General features: G+C 41.7%; 1 protein-coding gene across 2 annotated transcripts in view; it reads left to right on the top strand.

Annotated features, from left to right (window-relative positions):
- Positions 1 to 25,518, top strand: part of LOC126248640 (vacuolar protein sorting-associated protein 41 homolog) — a 164,273-nt gene that overhangs the window by 122,513 nt on the left and 16,242 nt on the right. For both annotated transcript variants that reach the window (XM_049949824.1, XM_049949823.1), the window contains exons 13-15: positions 11,436 to 11,631; positions 11,896 to 12,036; positions 20,513 to 20,649. In XM_049949824.1, coding sequence (XP_049805781.1) covers positions 11,436 to 11,631; positions 11,896 to 12,036; positions 20,513 to 20,649 — 474 coding nt within the window. The remainder of the gene's footprint in view (positions 1 to 11,435; positions 11,632 to 11,895; positions 12,037 to 20,512; positions 20,650 to 25,518) is intronic.

Here is a 25,518-nt window from a genome sequence, read left to right as displayed (position 1 = left end):
AAGAGACTGATGACCTAGCTGTTTGGTCCCTTCTCCCCCTCTTGTAAACCAGCCAACCAACCATCCAACCTTAGTTCATGTAATTTTGCCATGGCAACGGCACATGTGGGCAGGCATGCGTCATGAGTTGCAGTACCCATCTTGCAGATAATTTTTTCATTTCTAATTCTTCAGTTACCCTCTCAGATGACATCTGGCAAGTGTGATCAATTTCACACACTTTCAATTGGTGATCCTCCATGACCATTTTGTGCACTTTTGCAATGATTTCTGGAGTACTGACACATTTTGCACAACCACTGCACGGATCATCATCTAAGCTCTCCCAACCAAATTTAAATTCATTTGTCCACTTGGCAACAATTGAATATGAAGGAGCAGAGTCCTCTCTTCCAAGAGCACTGACGTGGCACGTGTTTACAGGCAACAGTCCAATGAATATCATGTGAACAACTCATTGTGCTAGCGCTGACCTCTTGTGGTGATTCCATGAACTTTTCAAACCACCCTCGTACATACTGATTTGAATTGATAATACAGTATCACACTTAAGTTGTTCTTCCATAGATCACTGTATAACACAAACAAGATGATGACATTTTCCATATTTGACTATTAAACAGTCATTAAATTTAAAAGTAGCATACTCACACTGTGAAGCAACAAAATATATTTTTATTCAACAAACATAATTAGTTTTCAAAGTAACACTACACTGTAAAGTTGTTCGTGAAGGCATTACATATGCCAACGAACATAACACACAATAATCATCTTTAAAAAACTAGTATTAACATAACCATTCACATAGTAAAAGAAATGCATTGATTCAATTACATACATATATGGGACACAACACTGTCCTCAACAATGATATGCAACAGTGTATGCATGGTTACTACCAATTGTATCTGTTTCGTATCCTGAGCATTGTATGTTGCAGATGCATAACTATTGACAATATTCTTCAGAATTCCTGCATTGCCATCTTGAAAGAACTTGAGTAGTGTGAAATATCTTTCTTCTTTGCATCCGTAATTTCAGGAGAAGACATCTTTGCCATCACTATGTCTGTCTTGCGCATTGGCAATGTACATCCTCGTTTCTTTATTTGGTGAGGACTGAATATTCCTACATAAGTAGATGAGACAGAAAATGCATTTCTGTTGTAATACAAAATGATGTATTTCTGTATTCCAAAGAGTGTCTTTCCTTTGAGTTTTGTGACATAGTACGGTGATAAAGCTGATGCCTGGTCCTCAATAATGTCCACTCCTTTCACCACCCCAAAGGGTACTGGATTTTTTCTGCAGCTCTGAAGCACTGAAACATATTGGTACATATTCTCAATGTTTTCAATATTCCTTAGTATTTTTCCATATAGGCATTAGCTACGATCGCATTGTCTGTATGAGTGCCCCCGAACTGTAAATATGTGTTGTATGGTTACATTGTTTTATTCTGATAGCCAAGTACAAAATCATACCACACTCATAGTTTTATTTTGGCTTCTGAGTTTATCTGATAGAAATATGATAGTCTTAATATTGTTGGGCCTCTGGAGTTTCCTACTTATGAAGCCAAATAAAAAGGAACAAACAGAATTTGAATCTTGTTTTGCTGAACCGTCAAGAAACCAATAAAATGTACTTGATTGGTCATTGTGACATTGAACTTGAAATACATAGAGCCACAATAGCCTCTTATAGAATTGCGCAGTAATGCTCAGTTTAGGCAGAGGCAGGTTCTGTATGTAATCAAACTCAATTACTTAGCTATCTGTGTTGTCGAGTTTGGCTGACCTCAAATACTTGTCCCTGAGTTTATTGCACTCCACAACCTTCAGTTTGTGCTCTTCATGTTCGTCTTTACGAATATTATTTGGACTGACACTCAATATAACTTCACACAACAGGTATCACTTCTTGGTTTTCGAAATGAATATGGACTATTTATCCTAAAGAACACATGATAAGTTTTATACTTCATCTGGAGTACCATATTCATTTCATGGAGAAAAGATCTCTGAATGATGTGAATAATTTTGCAACACTAAGGTCAGGGTTGACAAAATATTTTGTTTCTGACTTGCCTTGACAATAATGCAATGGTTCAGAAGGAAACTGCTCTCAGTGAGAGCAGATCATGTCCTAAATTTCTGTTGCAATTTTATACAGTCTGTTGCTGTTTCCCTCTTTTATCTTCTACTGTAAGAGCAGTAGCATTGTGCCTTTAAAATTGTTTTCAGATTACTCTTGGTAACTCCAAGGTACTTTGGAACAGGGATTTACAGACTACTGTCTTATTATTGTGAATTTAAGATGGTACATATAGGTGGAGCTACAATTCCGACCAGACATAGGTGCATTAGATGTTCTAGATTGTGTTTTCTTTTGAGTCAGACTTAACATCATTGTATCTTGTGTGTTCTTGTCACCAAAAGCCCAAAATCATTCATGGATTTGTTACTGATCTGTTGGGCATCTTTTTAGATAGCATCCTTTGTGCAACATTTCCTAGTGACTGCAAATTTCTTAGAACAGACTTTCTTACCAGTTTTCGTTGAAATATAACACCGTCCTGAATGTCTCTTTTTTTTCTTCGCAACCTCTTTCTCCACTTTCGTTTCTGAATTTTATGTTTCCTTACAATTAGGTGCTCACATAATCATACTCTGTACTGGATATACTATCACTATCACTTCCCATATTTTGTTTGCAGTCACTATTTACTTCCTATGTGATGTTGGCAAACATAAGTTTCACAGTGCAGATATCCCATCTCTGACAAACACATCTCAGCACATTGCACACACAGTGCTGTTAGGAGCAGCGTGGAAGTTGTCTATTGGCTGCAGCAGTTGGTGGAACGACGACTTGGAGCAACACAGCCATCAGATGTTTCTATAGGGTGTTGCATCTGTTGGAGTGTAATAATAATTTGTGAACACAAATACTGGTTCGTACAGATGCAGTTATTGCTGGAAATGAAAAAATGACTTAATGGATGTTAAGTCACATTTCCAGGGAACCCTTAATTGGAATTGAGGTCATTGTATCAAAATGTGCTACCCTTAAATCTGTGATGCCAATTATTTGCATTGCCACAATTGTCCAGTGATAGCACGGTCAGTTCTGACAAACATCTACCATATGACCCTAGAGAAACACTGTTAGCAGATATCCCTTTAATGTGAGCAACTTTGTCTAGCGTATAAAGAACAACAGTAATGACAACTGGGCATTTTATGAAAATTTTGGCAAGACCAAGGTGAAAAACAGTGATGGCACAGAGTCTGATGCCCTTGTGGTCAATGGTGGCCACTCCACTTCCACCCGGACTGTATAACATTTTTGCAATTTCATCATCTGTCTGACTAGGTCATGCCACATTTGATGATCAAGATGATGACGCTGATAAATCTTATTTTGTGGAAAGCACAGCCTGAGGTGATTATGAACTCCCAAAAGCTGTGGCAATATGCAAAACTTCAATTAAGAAGGATCTGATAGTCTTAAGGCTTGACCATGAACTTCACTGTCTGGTGCTTATTCTGATCACCATGTAACAATTTAGTGATTATGCATATTATTTTCCATGTGTACATGTCGACTTGCATTTTCTACTCGGGCCCTACAGATGTGCGGTCCAAGATGCATCTCTGTCTGATTTTGCTGTACAGTATTGGAAGGGCTTTAAACAAGCAGCCATCACATGCAATTTCATTGGAAAATGTTCACTTACAAGTGAGTTAACAGTGGTTAGATGCAGACAGTTTTTTGCACAAGATAACTGAGCTGTGGGTTTGGAAATAATAAAAAAAAGTCAGTCTCTCAGGGCTCTTAATGTCACTTGCCTGTAAATGAAGTACTAAATGTTTTTAGTACACTTAAGTCATCTTGAGCTGAAAAGCAGAGTTTGCTGGAAGCAACTGTAGACATGCTGGATCTGTAAGCTTCTGTAAGAGCTCATGCTGCTGATTGAAATGTTGTTTCCAGAGCTCAAAAAACAGCTCGTCCATCTTGGTTTTAACACTCAGCAAAGTGGTGTGATAAGTTTTATTCTGGCATGGGATGGGTTATAGTTCCAAATAACCTCCACTGTTGCATATCTGCTTCTTCAACGCAGGTTTTATTGAAAATCAATTAATTACCACTAAATCGCAGGAAATAATAGATCTCGACTCTTGTCGAACTAAACAGGAAGAAAACTTATTGACAGTTAAAGTACTCTGGAGATTTACTGAATTGTGCTCAAACATTATTGCTGGAGAATGCTGTAACTTTGTCAGGCTGTGAAGCACTCTAGGACGAACCACTCCCTTGGTGCGCGCGCGCGCACACACACACACACACACACACACCATCAGTGCACTCACGGTAGGCACAGCAGGTTGTCAAATGGAGAACAACAGAGACCACACCACATTAGGAAAATAGATGTGCAAGCCAAACTTTGATGCCCAAGTGTAACAGAGTCCAAATCAATATCCAGAAACTAGGCAGGTATCACAAGGTTGTCATAAATAAGTTCACTGGAGAGCATGTAGTACACATCAGTGAGTTGAGTTGAGGCAAGTGATGCTGAGGTGACCCATAGCTGTCCTTAAATCTCCCAGCGTTGTTTATCCACATGACCTACCACTGGCAGATATATTACTCCATACCATGCCACATAAGTGTAATCGTACCAGTTGATCCATTAATATGTCTATCAGTATTACAAGAGCACCCACCTTGGTATGATTGTTGTCCCCTCTGTCTTTGACTCATGTTCTCATCATGTGTGCCATCTTGGCCAACATAAGGAGAGAACTGTGATGTTTAAGCTCATATCCATCCCTCATAGTTGAAGACAACAAAACAGCTGTTGTACGAACCCAGAGATTTCTGAAGGAATTAGGATTTTGTGGTAAGCTATTAACTATGTACTTTGATGACTGGGTGCGGTGGGCATGGAGTGAAACTCTCTCCCTGCAGTATCAGCCAATGAGGTCTCTAGCTGCAAGCTCCCATGTTACCGATATTCCTAATTTTTTAAAATCCGTTTCCACTTAACCTCTTTTTAGTTCCATTGGATAGTGTTGCTTGTTTTTAGTAGCATAATGTATCACTGATGGGCATCTGATTTTTATCTCCACTTTGATATGACAGCATTTTGTTCAGTTCTCCAATTTTGTAGTGTCCACAAACTGATATTTCTTGTACTAAAATGTTGTTGCTGTTGTGGTGTTCAGTCTGAGGTCTGTTTGAATCAGTTCTTCATACCAGTTGTCCAGTTCTCATCTTCTTTGCATGACTATTGCAACCTCCATCCACTTGAACCCACCATCCTTGGTCTTATTCTACAGGCCTGTCTCATATATCTTGCGTACAAAGTGGAATAGTTTTTTCGTAGTTGGTCCTCTCAAAGATCATAATAATTCTAAGGAAACATTATCTACTACAATTACACTTTCCACACAGGTCAAATTCCTCCCCACTGTATCACATTTTCCATCTCATCATCATCTACTTCCTCTTCCTTCTCATAATACTCTCTTGGAGTTCAACTACATTGTATGGCATTTCTGTATGTGCCTTCCAACTTACAACCTTCCTTTCTTTGCCTGGTACTGACTTTCCATCTGAGCTCTTGATATTCATACAGACGCTTCTCTTTCCTGTAAATGTGTGTTTAATCTTCCTATAAAAGATGAGCTCCTCGTCCAGGTCATTAAGGTCAAGGGATGTCTGCCAGCCACCATGTCGTCCTCTGCCTTGCGTCTCATATGGATGCAGTATAGAGGGACATGTGATTACCGTATTTACTCGAATCTAAGCCGCACCTGAAAAATGAGACTCGAAATCCAAGGGGAGAGAAAAGTTTTAGGTCGCACCTCCAAATCGAAACAAAGTTCGTCTAGTTGTAATATGAGACACAATTTAGTTCGAATGAATGATGATACAGCTGCAGTAGTTTGGTTCGAGTCGTAAGCTTAGCAGTTACGGTTTACCAGGTAGCCATTGCTACGCGTCACGCGCTCCGTCTGTATTTATACGGATATCCTTCCTTTTTCACGTGCTTCATCTGGTTTGAATTGATTGCTTATTTTTCTTTGATCTGATAAGTGCAGTTCTCTTTGTTATAGGTGTTTACGTCACTCCAAGCTGAAAATGCATTACTGCACTGTCATGCATTGTTTGTCGCATTCTGATAGTGCGTGTTTACGGCCTGTCGCCGCTGGCAGCGTGGCTTGCTTTTGTGCGTAGTTTATTAGGCAGACAGGATTTAAATGAGATAGTAGCAAACACGAAACAATACATGGCAAAATGTTTATATTCGTATTAATCTTATGGCAAAGAGAATACTACATGTGATTCACAATTCATAAAAGCTCCTATTAGCAACCATCTCTTCTCACAGGTAGGAAAAAATTCAGAACGTAGAGTTGGCCATATTGACAAACATCCCAAACAGTCTTGCCAGTCGGATTTTCGTAGTACATTGAAATGCTGCTACATTCGAAGATCAACAATACAGAATTTGTATTTACTTCGTTGGATAATGTACCAAAATGCAGTGGTCGAAACTCTGGGCGGAGGAAAAAGGCTCGTCTTCCACTTTTTTTTTTAAATTTATTTACTGACGCAGAGATTTTGGTGCCAGTATTTATCTTTGTGCCTACAAAGCATGCCTGTGTGGCGCTACATATATTCGGCGGCAGAAGTTAGTTGTGGCGGCACCTACCAACATTTTTCAGAACTCCCGCTTGCTTTGCACTCGATTCTAAGCCGCAGGTGGTTTTTTGGATTACAAAAACCGGAAAAAAAAGTGCGGCTTAGATTCGAGTAAATACGGTAGCACACTGCTCTCCTGGCCGTTTTGCAGACTTTCCAGACTGTGGAGCCACTAATATTCAGTCAGGTAGCTCCTCAGTTGGCATCATGAGGCTCACTGCACCCCGTACCAGTCCTCCCACCAAGGGAAAATCCATAGCAGTACTACAAGTCGAAACCAGACCCTCCACATGGCAGCCATCTACAGTGACCACTGAGCTATGGAAGTGAACTTAGTTTTCCTGTAGGTGGCATCTTTTTTTGTAGACATTTCTATTCCTTTTTGTCTACTTCATTTGTATATTTTCCCAGTCCAGGGATCTGAATGATGGATTATTTTACCTCCATCAATGAAACATAAAATCTCTTGTGTGATCTAAGGTTTTCTATTAGGAATTGTCTTTTTGCCTAGTTGTTCCACTGCTGTGTTTACTATTTCATTTCTCAGAGTTATCCATTTGTCCTACCTTGTATTTCTTTCGTATGCTTCTGCCAGTTGTTGCCTAATTCTTCCTTTGCAACTCTTTGCAATCTCTGTCTGTTTCAATTCACCTAAACTCAGTCTCGTTAATTTTCCACTTTTCTTCAGTTTTAATCTGCAATTCATACACAATAGACTATGGTCAGCATGTCCAACACTTGTGGAAATGTTTTGCAGTTTAAGATCTTGTTTTGAAATCTCTGTCTTCCCGTTGTTTAAACTAAAGCAGTGCATCCATAAAACATTTATTCTGCAGAAGAGGTTCCGTAAAGTTTTGAAGTTAGGAGACAGTTACTGGTGGAAGAGAAGCAGTTAGGGGCTGGTCATGAGTTGTGCGTGGATTGCTCAGTGAATTAGTACATTCCCCAATGAAAGGCAAGGCATTATGTTTGAGCCCCATCCCAGCACACAATTTTAGTCTGCCAGGCAGTTTCAAAGAGCACACATTCCAATGCAAAATAAGTCTCAAAGACTGTGGCTCAGCCATTTATTTACAATATCTTTTCTTCCAGGAGTGTTAGGCCCACAAGCTATGCAGGAAAACTTTTTGAAGTTTGGATGTAGGTGAGATGTACTAGTGGAAGTGATCCCATGAGGGTAGGTTGCAATTACTGCTTGGATAACTGTCAGTAAAAGCACTGTCTTGTGAAAGGCAAGGTTTCGCGTTTGTGCCCCCGTGGGGCAACTGTTTTAATCCCTCTTAAGTTTCAACAAATCCAGTGAATTTCTTGTTCTTTATTAGATAAGCAGGGGAACAGTTCTCTTTTATAACTTTTTTAATGCTAGGTTATTAGAAATACAGTGCATCTCACATGACTGAAATAAGTTACAAGTCACTTCCATTTTTAAGATGATCAATATGCAGGGTATCTAACTTGAATAGCAGACACTAGTTTGGTGTAGAATTTTGATTCACAGCTGGATTAAAGATGTAATGACTTTTCCTGGGCCTAAGTGGTTGAAACAGTTGTCATAGGAAACCTGTCTCTGTGACTTCATTAACAAAATTTAGAAGTATATGGACAGTGGTGTTGAAATGGATTTTGAAAGCCTTTAGTTTCATAAACAAAATATATATTTATATGATGCCTGACCAGACTTCTATAGACTGAGAATTGTCGACATGTATAGTTCAATGTGTCATTATAGATGAAGAGTCATTATCAGAAATGAATGTAACTGCAGAAATACCTCAGGGTGTGGATTATTGCTGTTGACTGCAATTATAAATAAATGATTTAGCTGGTTACGTTAGTCATGGACTATTTCGTTCTCAGAGCTTCAGAGCCATTGCAAGAAATCTTGCAACTGCAACTGGAAACCACTTGCTCCTGGCATGTGAAACAATGTACATACAGTATTTCATCCGACATGTTCTACATCCTGGAGGACCTCCTCACTATGCATCAATTGGAATGAAAGTAAATCTAATCTAATCTAAAGATAAATTAGGAAACATTTATTGAGACCTGGATCTATACTCTGCAGTACCACACTTACAGAATCCTTGCTTTGACATGCGAGGTGGGGGTAAACTGGTCAGTGCTGCGAAGCCTATTATTAATGTGCTGCCCTGCATTCAGCAAGAGACCTGACCATTGGACTGGAAAGTGTGCACAGCTAACAGTCAGTGCACTACCTCCAGCTGGTTCCTAACAACTTTTGATGATAAACTTCACAAAGACAAAACCATATAACAGCTCAAATCCAATAAATCAAAAGTCCCAAGCAAACACCACGCTTATAAGTTTCCACTGTAAGAAATTTAATGTACTGGCCTTTAGTTAAACATGGCCAAGTCTGTCTCTTTCAATAACCACCACTTCCAGCTAGCTAAATGGTCGAATTTTTTGTACAAAACATTTTTCCAACCAATTATGTGCAAATGCACCAGACTAGAATACTGGTCTATAAAACTGGAAATGACAATCAGAATTCCATGCTCCCACATGGGAATGCACATGTGAACTCATTTAAGCTTTTTATACTGTCATAATAGCTTTATCAATCAACAAAGATCTCTCAATTCTGACTCTCTCAAAAAATTACTGTACCTTCACCCCACAGGTCTCACGATGTGTCGCATACTGCCAGGAGGGGTGTTGACCAATTCCACGTCACCAGCTCCAAGCAGCTCCATGAAACTGTTTTTACATTCAGGTGTTTCAGCTAGTTAACCTCAGTAGCAGAATGCAGGCATTCCATTGCTAATTTCCTGCTGCCTTAGAAGCACTCCTGTGGAAAGTGATTTTTCCTGAGAGGACTTTTCACAAGTTTATTTCTGACCAATGCTGGAAAACATGTCTTCTTTGGGAAGCCAGTCTAATAGATTCTGACCACAAACCACTTTAAACAGATTACAGAAAGACCAACCTGTTAACTCCAGGTTGAACAAAGCCTGTCTATCAGTGGATGCTGAAAATGAGCTCTGTCATCCCCAAAAATCCCTGTGATGTGCCTAGGGATGATATGTCGCAACACATCTGTATAAAGTCAGCATATAGCAAATTTATGCAGATCAGCCAGAACATTATGACCACTGACCTATTATTGATATAAATCTGTCCAGGCAGTAGCAGTGTTACCTGGCAAAGAATGAGTGGTAGTCAGACACAGGCACGATGCCTGTCTTATCAGTGAGCATACTGTCCATGTGAAGAATGGTGAAGGCACACAATCTCTCTGACTTTGACCAAGGGCAGATTTTGATGGCCCTGAGGCTAGGCATGAGCATTTGGGAAATGGCACAACTTGTCAGGTGTTTGAGGAGTACTGTGGTGAGTGTCTTCGACACGTGGCAAAACCAAGGTGAAACTATGTCCAGACTGAGTGATATTGGTGGCTACCCTTCATTACTGATGTCGGACACCTTAGGCTGGGCAGACTGGTAAAACAGGACAGGCAGCAAACTGTAGCAGAACTAACATCAGACTTTAATGCTGGACAGAGTACAAGTGTGTCTGAACTCACAGTACACTGAACACTCCTAACGTTGTGCCTCCACAGCTGACAACCCATGCATGTGCCAATGTTAACACCACGACATCAACAGCTATGACTGAAATGGGCACATGACTATCAGCACTGGATGTTGGTGCAGTGGCAGAGCATTGCATGGTCTGATGAATCCCAATACCTTCTTCATCATGCTGATGGGAGGGTGCAAATCCATCATCTTCTAGGGGAACAGCTCCTTGACTCATGTACTGCAGGACGGAGATGAGCTGGTGGAGGCTCCATTATGCTCTGGGGAACATTCACATGGTCATCCGTAGCTCCAGTGGAGCTCGTGCAAGGCACTATGATGACCAAGGAGTATCGTACACTGGTTGAAGGCCACATACATCCCTTCAGCATGATCATGTTTCCCGACGACAGTGGCATTTTTCGACATGGTAATGCACAATGTCACAAGGACAGGAGAGTGATGGAGTGGTCTGAGGAACACAGTCGCGAGTTCCAGTTGATGTGCTGGCTCCCCTACTCACCAGATCTAAACCCAGTTGAACACATCTGGGATGTGACTGAATGGACATCAGAGCTCATCACCCCATCCCTGGAATTTGGGGGAATTAGGTGACTTGTTTGTGCAAATGTGTGCCAACTCCCACTAGCAACCTGCTAAGCCAAGCCAGGTAGTGGCTTCCACGCAATGATGCGTCGCTGCTGTTTTCCATGCCAAAGGTTGGTGTCCTGGCTGTTTGGTAGGTTGTGGTAATGTTCTGGCTGATCAGTGTAGAAAGGGTTGTGTAATTTGTTCACATCTGTTTCATCAAGAAGAGTGTGGTATGTAGATGTTTTAAAGGGGAAAAATTGTTCCTATGTGTGAGAGTACAAGGAGGACAGTATTTATAATGTGGACAGCGTTCAGAATTTTGAGAAACTAATTCACAAAGGAATACAAGAATTGCTCTTCCATTACCCGTGCAACAGTGCTTCTAAATTGCAGTCTGATTTTAACTTTGGGCATGTGGAAATTGGACTTCATTATAATAAATTGTACCAGTTATGGTGATTTTCCATATTTCAAAGAACAATAAAACTATCATTGTAGCAACATTGATTTGGAGATGAGAATAGTTTTATCTTGTGTAAAGAGTTGTTCAAATATCAATAATAAATTATTGTGTTTTCAGTATTTAGATGCTCTCGATAAAAGAGATACAAAAGAAGTAAGTCGGAAGTACCATGGCTTGCTTGTCAGATTATATGCAGATTTTGCTAGAGAGAAACTTCTTCCTTTCCTTCGACGTAGTGACCAGTACCCTATTGTGGAATCTCTTCAGGTTTGTGAAGAAAGGTCCTTCTATCCAGAGCTCGTTTTCATCCTAGGTAAATATTTAATTATATCTGTATAATAAACTATTATTAGATTGTGCTTTGTGAAGCAAAATGTGATGTAAAAGGGAGGATGAAGGTACACTGTCAGATGACAATCTGAGCATATACTTGATGGTGCTAGTATAAGACATTTTTGGCTTCACTCTTTTGTGTGAATAAATCATTCATTTTGAACTTATTATTCTGCAAATAATTTATTTTTTGTTATTCTCATGTTAAGGTTTTAAACACTGTCAATTCTTATTTGTTTTCAAGGACGAATTGGAAGACCTAAACAGGCTCTTAACATAATTATGCAACAGCTGAATGATATAGATCGTGCAATTAATTTCTGTAAAGAACACAATGACAATGAACTATGGGAAGATTTGATCCAGTATTCTCTTGAAAAACCAGGTAATAGCCTCTGGAATCACTGTAAATTTGCATCACCATCATTATTACAACTTACTTATGAGCTCTTTAAAATAAATTAAATGTGTATCTTCTGAAATATCCAAACTTTCCTCTGTTGTCCACCAATAATTTGCAGCATCTAGTCAACTTGTACTGAATTACAAAATCACCAGCCTTGTATCAAGGAGCCTATCATTGCGATCTGTCCTACTGCAAAATCTTTCCCATACATCCACTTTCGAGCATTCACCCTAACCTAACTATTAACAAAACTCCTTTTATTAATTTGAAGAGGCCAAGGTTCACAATTAACTGTGGAGCCATAGAAGAAGAAGAAAGTTAAGGGCAGACTCTTATATGATGTACCTCACATTATATACCGACTGACGTGTTCACAGCATTGTCTTCTTTGTGGGGATATCTACCATAAAGCAGATAGTGTTTATAAATATACACTTGATAAAATGTTCAATGGAGATTCCAATCATACTACAAGTGTGCAATGTGATTCTACAGCTTCTCCTGGCATAATTCATGATGATACAGTTCACAAGTGAATGTTCTTCCCTCCCACCCTCCGACCTGCTACTCTGTCTGCAGTCTGCAGCCAGGTGTGGTGACACTCGCAGCATTTCCCCTCCTCTTCTACCCACTGACATGTTGCTCTTTCCTCTTCTTCATGCCCAAGGACACATGCTAACAGCCTCTCTGCTGTGGCCCTGACTGCCCCCAAAGTCAGTTCATTGTGGCATATCTCCTTCCTCTTCTTAATCTGATTAACTGCACATTCACAGGCCTTACTAAGGATATAGTCCCTATCATGATTAGCTGTTCCCTTACTCAAATTTTGGTAGATTCTTTAATGACACAGTCCCAGAAGTTAGACATCTATGTCAGAACCTTAATGTGGTCATAATCCATTCTGTGTAATTCCTATAGGCAATATTCTGTGACTATTGACATGTTAGGCTGTTGCAGTCTGGTGTGCCATTGGTGTTCTTGACAACAATCTTTGACAGTTCGCTCTGTATGACCTATGTGTCATGCCATATTGGCGGGGTATCTGATAGGCCCCAGAAATCCAGTGCCCAAGTTAGTCCATGACATTACCAAGCAGTGCCCATGTTTTAGCTGGTGGGTGGAAGACCATCTGCTCTTGGTGTTGTGGAGAATTTTTCCCATCTTTCCAAACAATCCACCACAAAATAAGGTTGGTCTTCTATTTCTGTTGGTTGAATGGCTGGTGTAGGATGTAGGGCCCTTCAAATTTCCCACTCTGTGTAGCTATTCTTCCAGAACACAATCCTAAAATTTTCAATTTCTTCATTGAGATTGTCATTACCGGAGGGAGTGTGAGCCCTATGTTCTATTGATTTGAGGGTTGCATGTGTGTATAGGTCAGTGTGTGTCTCCTTATGGTATGTACTGTGTCCACTCTTATTTTTACTAGGACATTGAGAAAGGGGAGCACTGTATCCACTTCAACTTTCATGGTAAAATTGATGTTCTGGTGTATAGAAATGAGATGTATGAGGAAGCCATTCAGCTGGTCTCTTCCATGGGGCTATATGATAAAGGCATTGCCAGCACAAAAATAAGGTAAATTTCCATTGGGTTAATTCCATGACTTCCACCTCAAAATGTTCCATGTTCAAATTGTTGACAACTGGTGAAAGGGGACTCACCATGGCCACTCCTTCTGTCTTCTTGTAGTAACCACCTTCAGTCCCATAAGCCATTTTGATGCTGGGCAATCCATTACGGGTTTGAATCCTTAACACACACCCTAAGATGTGGATGCTACCATGGCATGACAGTGTAAACTACTACCACTAATCCAGAAATCAGAGAAAGGATGAATGGTCATCTTTCAACTCCACAAAAGTTTCTGTGCTACCCATTGTGCAATGGAACATACTCCTTCTCTAAGGGTTGCGTGAGATGTCTTGCTATTTCTGTAAATTTCAGCACAAGTTAAAATGGACTGCAGCTCATTTACTGTATTAGTATTAGGAAATTCCTGCACAGCTAGTAAGAGCCAAGATCTGTTTGTACACTATCTTGACTGATAATATGGTCTAAATCGCAAACTTTCCAGAGATCAGAATGACATTTTCCCAAATTCAGTGTTATCTGTGGTGCTCATAGCTGACTAAACACTTTCTGTAACCACACTACTTGTTCATTGCTATCCTTGAAAAACACAATACTATGATCAAAGTACACCATGCACTGCCTGGGTTTCATGCACCCCCTGTAACATGTACTGGAAAGTTACTGGCACATTTATTAAACTCGAGTGAAATTTGATGGTATTGGTAATGGCTGAATTGAATCATAAATGTGGTCTTGGTCGATCCTTTGATCCTACTTTCAACTGATGGTACCTGCTTCGCAGATAGTAGTTGTGAAATATTGGTATTGCCTTAGGTTATACAAAATTTCCTTAAAATTTGGCACTAGACCTGTGACTGTGCACTGACATGCCTTATTTCCATGTGTGCTTTTCTTGGGTACAGTTACCATAGATGCCTCGCAAGGGCTGGTAATTTATTTTATAAACTCATCACAGAGCTGCTGAGTTGTAAACTCTCCCATTCCTGATTGAAGGTGATGCGGAACTCGATATTGTTTCTTATACAACAAAAGTTCATTTTCAGTGGAAGTCCTATCCTGTGTTATCAGAGATGCTGGCAATAGTCTGGGAGGGATAAGCAATTCTGCTTATTCTTCTAAATAATATTCCATTTTCTCCATATCACTTCCCTGTAAATGGAATGCTTTCTCCTTCAATGTGGCTAAATTATATTATGAAAAGAACTGTTGCTACTAACGACATAGCAGAGATGCTGAGGCACAGATAAGCACAACAGAAAGACTGTCACACACACACACACACACACACACACACATGCACACGCACACAGGCAGACTGGCTTCAGCTGGCAGACACTGTGGTCATGTGTGTGAGAGAGTTGCATTTGTGTGTGTTTGTGTGTGTGTTTATTTTTGACAAAGGCCTTGTTGGCCAAAGGTTTATTTTGTGATAGTGTTTTTGTTGTGCCTATCTGTGACTCATCATCTGTGCTATATGGTGAGTAGCAACTATCCTTTTGATAATATTGTTACGTTGCATCCTGGATTTTTCATTGTTTGAATGTGGCTAAATTGATGGACTGCCCTAGCTTAGAGTCCTCTAGGAGTAACTCTTATCGAAATCATCCCCTTCCAGTACATCTAAGTGTGCTATCAGTGCACCTTGTGATAGCTCTTCCTCTACTGAATCAATTTACTCATGCCAACAGGCTCCCATCATCCTCTGCCCCCCCCCCCCCCCCCGCCCCCAATGGGTCCAGGGGTTAGAATAGGCCCGAGTTAGCCCTGCATGTCGTAAGAGGTGACTAAAAGGAGTCTCACACTTTTAGGCCCTGTAAGTTCAGGTCCCATTTTTTGGTCTGACCTACCACTTTCCAAATTCTACAGAAGTGCTGGCCATATGGGGAAGGACACCTAACATGGTGCATGAGTTTCCATAGTGGCCTTAGATTCGATCTCCTGAACCTCTTGTCATGGCTTTGCATCTCCACCTACAATTCAACTATTTGGATGAGGGCACTTTTCCTTGTCTCCTGTCTTCTTTTGCCCCCATGACAATATTGGATTTCTCTGCGCGCAATATCCAGCACTGTAGCCAGTCCGTTGTGGTGGGGCCATCATGTACCCATTTGGTGGTAGCCCCTTGACAACACAGGGATGGCACTGCTGATGCCTGAGCTGTAAACTCCCCATGTATGCCAAGGAGTAGATGCCTGTCTTCCTGGGGCATCAGGACTCCCAGCAATGGCCATCATGTCAGGTGGCCTTCGCTGTGGCTGGGTGGCACCTGTGGAGAGAGCCCCTGATCGGAGTGGGTGGCATCAGGGTGGATGACCCACAATGAAGCGGACTGTCATCTCTTGCTGGTGACCGTGCGGCACCAGCAGTCTCTGAGGAGGTCAAGATCGAGTACAATGCTGACAGATATGACACTAAATCGTTTCCCTCCCTTGCTACACCATGGGAGGAATGTAGAGCTACAGAAAGAAGAGAGCCATATTCGCCTCGGTATTTAGTCTGTAGCAGAATGGACAGGGACTCCTTTCTACCTATGAAGCCTCAGTTTTTTGTTGAATATCTTGAGGATAAGTTGGGAGAAGTGACAGCACTGTCCAAGATGAGAAGCGGTGCAGTCTTGATTCAGACAGCATCCCCAGCCCAATCCCAGGTGTTACTTGCTTGTGACTGGCTGGAAGATATTCCTGTTTCCGTCACTCCCCATAAAAGCCTCAACATGGTCCAAGGGATTATTTTCCATTGTGACCTCCTCTTGCAGTCTGACAATGAGCTCCACGCCAATCTAGAATGGCGGGGTGTTCATTTCATCTGGCACGTTTACAGGGGACCCAAAGACAACAGGGTTGCTGCTGGTGCCTTCATCTTTGCCTCTGAGGATAATTCATTGCCTGAAAAGTTCAAGGTGATGGTTTACTGCTGTGACGTTAAACCATACATCCCTCCCCCTATGTGGTGCTTTAAGTGCTGGAAATTTGGGCACATGTCTTCCCACTGCACTTCCAGTGCCACCTGTAGAGACTGCGGACGTCCACTGCATCCAGATACTCCATGTGTACCTCCTCCCACTTGTATCATCTGTGGAGAGCAGCACTCCCCCTGCTCACCAGACTGCACAGTACTCCAAAAGGAGTGGAAAATCGTGGAGTACAAGACCCTGAACTGGTTGACTTACCAAGAGGCTAAACGTAAATTTGAAAGATTACACACCGTTCGGTTAATGTCCACATATGCTGCAGCTATGTTACCATCGCTGTCACAAGTACCAGTCGTACCACGCTCCGTGCCGCAAACAGTGGGACCTCCGGAATACATCCGCCCCCTTGGTGGTACGGAAAAGTCTCCTTCTGTTGCTCTCAAAGTACCTTCTTCGGAAGCAAGGCCCCCGCACAAACACAGGGGACATTGGTCCCCTCCCCTCAGCCAGAGAAGCAACAGCCTCCTCTGGCTCCTCTCGTGCGGAAGGGGTCCATTGGGACCCTCTCTTCCAAGGTCTCCACTAATGCCACAGCGGACACTTGCCATTGGCTAAAGGAGCCAAAAGCTGCTGGATGAAGAGCGTCCTGCTCTTCCTCCGTGTCTGAAGCTACTTCAGAGAAGTCCTCCCAGCAAGCCCATAAAGAGAAGTGAGAGGGTGAGCAAACCAAGAAAAAGACTAAGAAACAAGACCCTCAGGTGGCCCCAACACCACCACTCCCTACCAATTCTGCATCTGCAGATGAGGTGGAGAACTCAACTTTCCTCTGAGGCCTTGGATCTCACTGATGCCTCATCCACAATAGGAATGGATACAAATACTCTATCAGTGGCAGCAGGTGACACTGAGGCATAACCTGCCTCCTTGTGTGCTTCATGCCTTCCCAGCCTCACAATAAGGTCATTCTCCAGTGGAATTACTGCGGTTTTTTCCACCACCTGACTGAGCTACGGCAACTGTTAAGCTTTACACCTGATTTCTGCATTGCCCTCCAGGAAAACTGGTTCCCGGCAAATCGGACCCCTACCTTCCACAGCTACAGGGGATATTACAAGAACCACATCAACTATAATAGTGTGTCAGGTGGAGTTTGTGTCTATGCCCTGAACTCAGTATGCAGTGAACATGTGCCCCTTCAAACCCCTCTTGAAACTGTGGCTGTCAGCATAAGGATGACACAGGAAATAACTGTTTGCAATGTATATCTTCCTCCAGATGGTGCAGTACCGCTAAATGCATTGGCTGCACTGATTCATCAACTCCCTAAACCTTTCCTACTTTTGAGAGATTTTAACGCCCATAACCCCTTGTGGGGTAGCATCATGCTTACTGGCCAAGATAGAGTTGTCAAAAATTTACTGTCTCAACTCCACCTGTGCCTCTTAAATACTGGTGCCCCCACACATTTCAGTGTGGCTCATGGTACTTACTCGGCCATTGATTTATCTCACTGCAGCCCAGGACTTCTCCCATCTGTCCACTGGAGAGCCCACAATGACTTGTGTGGTAGTGACCACTTCTCCATCTCCCTGTCACTCCCCCAGTGCCTTTCCACCAGACGTTTACCAAGATGGGCCTTAAACAAGGCAGACTGGGAAGCTTTCATCTTTGCTGTCACCATTGAATCTCCCCCACATGGTACCATAGATGTGGTAGTTGAGCAGGTCACTAGAGCAATTGTTTCTGCGGCAGAAAACATGATACTTTGTTCTTTAGGATGCCCCCGGCGAAAGTCAGTACCTTGTTGGTCACCGGAAATTGCTGAGGCCATTAAAGAGCATCAGCGAGCTCTACAGCGACATAAGTGGCACACTTCCATAGAGCACGTAATAGCTTTTAAATTGCTTGGTGCTCGCGTTCGCCAGATTATAAAAAGTTGGAAGCAGGAATGTTGGGAGAGGTATGTCTTAAGCATTGGGTGCCATACATCACCTTTCCAAGTCTGGAGAAAGATTAGATGTGTTTGTGGGTACCAGACCCCAACAGGTGTCACTGACATTAAATTCAATGGCGTGTTATATACCGATGGAAACGCAATTGCTGAGCGCTGTGCTTGAGCCTCCGTGTCGGAGAATTATTTCCCAGTATTTTGCACCCTCAAACGACCTGGTATATGGTTCAGTGGCACCCTCAGCATTTGGTTTACTTGACCCAGTGCACCACTGTGGCGTTCAACTGCCAACAAGAGCTTATAGGATGAGTCCGGTGACCAGCATCCTGGTGGAGGCCGGAGTCCCTCCATTGAAGGTTAGGCATGCACAACTGCTCACCAGTTACATTGCACACTTTTATAGATCTCCTGAGCATCCGAATTACTGTCTCCTTTTCCCACTCACAGCGGTTCATCTCCCGCATTGGAGGCCCATTTCTCGTGCTCTTGAGCGCATCCGCTCATGCTCTGGCAAGTTGTTTCTTCTCTGTACTGACTCCTTGAGCAGCCTACAAGCTATCAAGCAGTGCTACCCCTGCCATCCTTTGGTAGCGACCATCCAGGGGTCCATCTATGCCGTGGAATGGTCCAGACGTTCTGTGATGTTTATGTGGACTGCAGGCCACGTCTTAATCCCGGGAAATGAACTTGCTGACAGGCTGGCCAAACAGACTACACAGAAACTGCTCCTGGAGATCAGCATCCCCGTAACTGACCTGTGATCATTCATACGCTGCAAGGTTTTTTCGGTTTTGGGAGATGGCATGGCATAATCTCAGTACGCATAACAAACAGCATGCCATTAAGGAGACTATGAATATGTGGAAGTCCTCCATGCAGGCCTCTTGCAGGGACTCTGTGGTTCTCTGCTGGCTCTGCATTGGCCATACGTGGCTAACACATGGCTACCTCCTCTGTCACGAGCACCCACCTCCGTGTCGCTGTGGCTCACATTTGACTGTTGTCCACATCTTGCTGGACTGCCCACTTTTAGCCCCCCCCCCCCCCCTTCTGCAGCAGACTTTTAACCTTCCCTGCATCCTACCTTTGGTGTTGGGCGACAATGCCTCAACAGCAGATTTAGTTTTACGTTTTATTCATGAGGGGGGTTTTTATCATACAGTCTAAGGGTGGGCATTTAGCCTTCTTTAGCCTTCTCTCTGAAGCCAACACCCACACTCCAGTTTAACTCTGTCACACTTTCTTTGCATTTGTTTTTATTGGTGGTCGTCTTTTCCCTACATGTGTTGCAGTAGCTGGCTCATCCTCTTTTATTCTTGTGATCAGCCAGCCCAGACCATCTGCTCTATGGTTTTAATACCTTCTTCTACTTTTCCATGTGGTTTATGTTTTCCTTGTTTTTTGTTTGTTCCATTCATTTTCTTTTTAGGTGAGGTTCCTCTTTCCTTTCCACCCTTTTGCTTTCTCAAGTGTACTTTGAGTGTTTCTGTACCTTGAGCCTTGCTTGCGTCAGGAAAAAGGGACTGATGACCCTATAGTTTGGTCTCTTTATGCCCCAAACCAACCAACCAACCTTTTGCACACACAATACATTATGGTGTGTACAACACTGTGCCTTGTCCAGTTCCTCATTCTCCATTTTCATTAGGAATCAAGAACCATTTCACTATCTGCCAGTATTCATCACTTAATCAACACAACTACTAAAAATTGAGAAATATGTACTGATATGGAGCTGTACTAGCAGTTATTCTTAAAACATTATTCACAAACAGAATGAGGGGGATGAATGATATTCATACACCACATTATTACTTCTTTGACTGCTGCTAAGAATTTTATTTAAGCTTTTGAATATGGTTCACAGGCTCGTCCATATTTGTATACATTCTGTATAAATTTGTTAAAAGTGGTGTAATTATGGTATAGTATGATATTGTAAAGCACATGGTTAATGTAATTTACATGCTAGTAGTAACAAAGAGGTTTTATTTCAGAATTCATTACATTCCTCCTACAGAAAATTGGAACTTACATTGATCCAAGAAAACTGGTACAGAGAATTAAAACTGGGATGGAAATACCTGGTCTGAAAAACTCTCTTGTTAAAATGATGAAAGACTATAACTTACAGGTACTGTACTATTTATTCACTTATAATTAGTATGTTGCATTATTTATGCACACCTCAAGCATTGTATGTAACAAGAATGAAACATCCCCCAGGCTGTGGCTAAGCCATGTCTCCGCAATATCCTTTCTTTCAGGAGTGCTGGTTCTGCAAGGTTCGCAGGAGAGCTTCTGTAAAGTTTGGAAAGTAGGAGACGAGGTATTGGCAGAAGTAAAGCTGTGAGTACCGGGCGTGAGTCGTGCTTCGGTAGCTCAGTTGGTAGAGCACTTGCCCGCGAAAGGCAAAGGTCCCGAGTTCCAGTCTCGGTCTGGCACCCAGTTTTAATCTGCCAGGAAGTTTCATTGTATTTAACAGTTTGAAATGAAAATGTGCACTGAAATGTTTCTAAAATTATGTGAAAGCACACATTGTATGCCAGCTTCTATATAGTTTCTACTGCTCAGAAACCGGGTGTTAAAATCAGAGTACACCCAATCTTTGTGAAATTTAGACTCCCCATCAGATTTATTTTCCATTAATATGCTGTTGAGTACAGAAACTACAGTAAAGGTGTAATTATCATAAGGTCATCATAAAGGAATACAATTTTGGTGCCCTCTGCATTTACATGATTTTAGTGTATTTTTGTTTTGTTCTTTACATATTGACTGCTTCAGGAAATGCGTTAAGCATTTTAATCTGTTGACTGCTTCAGGAAATGCATTAAGCATTTTAATCTTGTGAAAGCTGAGTTTCTCTGGGAGTATATAGTGTTCAGATAACTTTTGGGAAATTCACCCAGGTGTTGTCTTCAACAACCACCGATGTTTTGACAGGTGCACACTCTGTCATTTAATTTAAAGACAATTGCAGCAAGGAATCTCTCTCTCTCTCTCTCTCTCTCTCTCTCTCTCTCTCTCTCTCTCTCACTCACACACACACACACACACACACACACACACACACACACACACAGTAAACACTAGCACCATCACACAACCAAAGAAGACCGAGGTAAAAAGTTATCAATAGTGAAAATTAATAATCAACTGGTGAGGTAGCATTAACTCAGTGCTTCTGTTTTTCGACAAGGGATACCATGCAGAATTTAAGTACAAACCTTCATCTCTAGTTCTAAGGTAACTTCATTATTTAATTTCACCTGCTTGCTTAATAACACTATCCCAATAGCTGGAAGTGTATGCCAGAATCTCTTTGTTATATTACACAGGATGACCAGTGCCAAGGCAATGTTCTGCAATAGCAGAACTTCTTGACTGTTGTAATCGTGTTTGACACATACGCCCAGCATACCAGTCATCCAAGTTCTGATGGTCTGATCAATGTATGATAGCCCCCAACTGCAAAAAATACTATAGACACCTGCCTTAAGCAAACTAAGATAATCCTTTATGGATCCTAAAAGCACCCTAATCTTGGTTGGTGGTTGAATACATTTCATATCATATTTCCACAAAATGTTACTAGTCCTGTTGGAAATGCTTCCTGTGTAAGGCAAATAGGCTGTAGATTTCAGTGCCACCTCCGTATTATCATCCTCATCCGGCATGTTATTGGTTGATAGTACAATGCATGTCTGATCTCTCTTTTGCTAAAACCATTCTTGCTAAAGGTGACTTAACTCTCAGGGTCTGAAATGAATGGCCCCCGTGAACCAAGGTTCAAAGTACGCGTTCAATGTGAGCCAGATGGTGAGAACTATCAGGCTGTAAATACAACTTAGTGGTCCTGATGTACCATTACCCTTCCCCCTGATGAACACATCAATGAAGGGAAGGCAGCTATCCTTTCCCACATCCATTGTGAAACGAATGTTCGGGTAGATTGAATTCAGATGTCCTAAACAGTCATGTAAATTCTCACAACTGTGAGGCCACACAGCGAAAGTATTGTCTACATATTTGAAAAAACATACAGGTTTGAATACCACTGACTCCAAGGCACTTTCCTTGAAGTCTCCCTCAAACAAATTGAATACCACTGACTCCAATGCACTTTCCTTGAGGTCTTCCACAAACAAATTGGCAGTAATAGGTGTCAACAGGCTTCCCTTTGCAACCTCGTCTGTCAGTTCATAGCACTGTTCATTTAATATAAAGTAAATGGAAATCAACACATATCAAAATAAATTCATTAATGAACATCAAACCTAACCTCAGTTAACTGTAACGAATCAGACAGAGGAACACGAGTGGAGAGAGAGAGAGAGAGAGAGAGAGAGAGAGAGAGAGAGAGAGAGAGAATGTGCACAAAAACTTAGTAAGAGATCAGAGTCATTCAAACACATTCCCTCTAATTGACATAAGAAATCTGCCAAGTTCTTAATATGATGCTCACACCACCCAGCTAGTGGGTGCTACAGAGTAGCAAGGTGTTTTTCTATATGGTATGTCATAGCATCAATGTTACTCACAATCAACCTAAGAGGAATCCCTTCCTTGTGGATCTTCAGGATGTAATATAATCTGGGGGGGGGGCATAACTCTCCTGAGGCAAGGAACTTTTCATCTGGAGGTTGTTAGTCTTTCTCTCAGCACCGATCCTGCAGTATGTTGAATCAGCTCAGATAGTAAACATTGCCTCTTTTGAAAATAACCTCACTCATACAGTTCAACTGCAGCATTGCTCTTGTCCCCAAGTAAAATAGCAATATCCAGGTCCGCTCTAAGTGAATGTAAAGCAGCCATCTAAGCTGCTGTTATACTACTATTGAGTTGACATGCCTCAATCAACACATGACATGCTTCCCTCCTAAACTCCTCTGCAGCATCAGGAGGTAGCTCGAAAACAGCCTGTTCAGCAGAATTTTTAAATTCGGTTGGTAAACACTTGGGCAGTGGTGCAAAATTTAAACCTTTCCCTATCACAGATGAAGCTGCAGCATCAAAAGCTTTCTTTGTGAGATTGGCCCCAGAATGTTGAGGTATAGTACTAGACTCTTAGCCATGGAAACATTCAGACTTTGCCATATGCCAGGCAGTTACAGAATGAATTTCCCTATCAGACTGTGATGAGGAAGTAACATCCAGCCAGTTCTAGCTGAAACATTCCTTGGAAACAAAATCCATCTGTCAACAAGTGTAATCGATCCTTACATAAACAACAGCTAAACCAGCATGTTGCTCGATGTGATTGGAATTAATACGATGCACAACTTTGGAACAATATTATGATTTTGAAACCTCACCAAAAATGACAATGCAGATTGCAGTCTCTCTCCACTGCTGTGGAGTTCATCCAACCTCTGCAAGAAATGATACATTTCCTCTCCATAGAGGTTAACATTTTTTATGATTGTATGATGTAACTGAATAGACAACCACAGGTCATTGGAGAATTATTGGATGGGATGAGAAGGAAAGACTGATTGTTGGGGACTGCACCGCATGAGATTTGAAAACTTGAGAGCTTAAAGGTGGACGACAGGGTGATATGCAAGAAGAGATTACTGCTAAAACACCGTGCCTAAGTTAATAAGAGTGAAATGCTGAGTGTATTGTATGTATCAGTGATGGGAGGGGAACAGCAAAAAAAAAAAATAGACGGGTCAGAAAATGATAGCTGTAGAAAACTAAAACAGAGTGAAGAAAGGAGTACTTACTGTGAAGACATGCTGAGACCCAGAAATTAACATAAATTTTGACAAGGTGTGGGTGGCGAGAACCAAGGACATGTTGCAGCACTTTCCTCAGAAGTCCGCAGGTGGTAATTAATGCTACATGTCCTTGGTTCTCACCAGGTTTTCAAATCTCATGCAGAGCAGTCACGAACAATCAGTCTTTGCTTTTCATCCCGTTTGGTAAGTCCCCCCTGACATGAGGTTCTGGGTGACTTTTCCTAAATCTAACCCTTTTCCTTCACCCCTCTTCTTTCCCGTTCTGCTGGAAAAATGAGCCACTGGCTCCAAAAGCTTGCATAAGTGTGACTTTCTTTTATGTGCATGTTCTGCCGATACTTGGTGAGTAGATTTTTTATCTATCCAATTACATCATATTGTCAAAAACATGATTTTTGTTGTTTATGGTTATGATATTTTAGTAAGTTTTGACATTGTCTCTCTCTTCACTCATGTTCCTTTGTCTCATTTGTTATAGTTAATTGGATTTAGGTTGGGTGTTAAATTAATGAATGTATTTTGACATGTGGTGACTTCCACTTACTTTTTATTCAATGACCAGTGCTACAGGCAGACATAGGGGGTTGTGATGGAAAGTCCATTGTCACCTGTTATTGCCAATTTGTTTAGGGAAGACTCTGAGGAACGTGCTTGGACTCAGCGGCACTGAAACATGCATGTTTTTCAAATGTGTAGACAATACTTTCATTGTGTGGTTTTGCTGAATTCAGTCCACCTAAACATTCGTCTCATGAAAAAGGTGGAGAACGATGGCTGCCTTCCCTTCCTATCCCTTCCCTGCCCTTGGTCTTGATCAGGAGGAAGGTTTATGGTACATTGGGACATGCCATTTATAGGAAGTCAACTCACACTGACTTGTATCTACAGGCTGATAATTGGTACCACCTGGCTCACCATGAAGGGGTACTGTGTATCATGGTTCACATGGTTGAACCAACTGCGCGCCAGGTGAGTGATGATAATATCGAGGTGGCACTTTCACAGTCTTTTTGCTTTATGCAGGAAGCATTTCCAACAGGATTGGTGACATTTTATCGAAATATGATATGAAATGTGTTTTTGGGCCACCATCCAAGATTAGGGTCCTTTTAGGATCCATAAAGGATGACCTTGGTTTTAATAAGGCAGGCTTCTATCGTATTCCTAGCAATTGTGGTGTGTTGTATATTGGTCAGACTATAAGGATCGTGGAGAACTGGTGTACCAAGCATAAACTTCACACACACACACACACA

The sequence above is a fragment of the Schistocerca nitens genome, chromosome 3 (assembly GCF_023898315.1).
Source record: "Schistocerca nitens isolate TAMUIC-IGC-003100 chromosome 3, iqSchNite1.1, whole genome shotgun sequence".
In the NCBI taxonomy this organism is placed as follows: Eukaryota; Metazoa; Arthropoda; class Insecta; order Orthoptera; family Acrididae; genus Schistocerca; species Schistocerca nitens.
The sequence above is the reverse complement of the archived record's forward strand: the minus strand, read 5'-3'. Positions and strand labels throughout refer to the sequence as shown.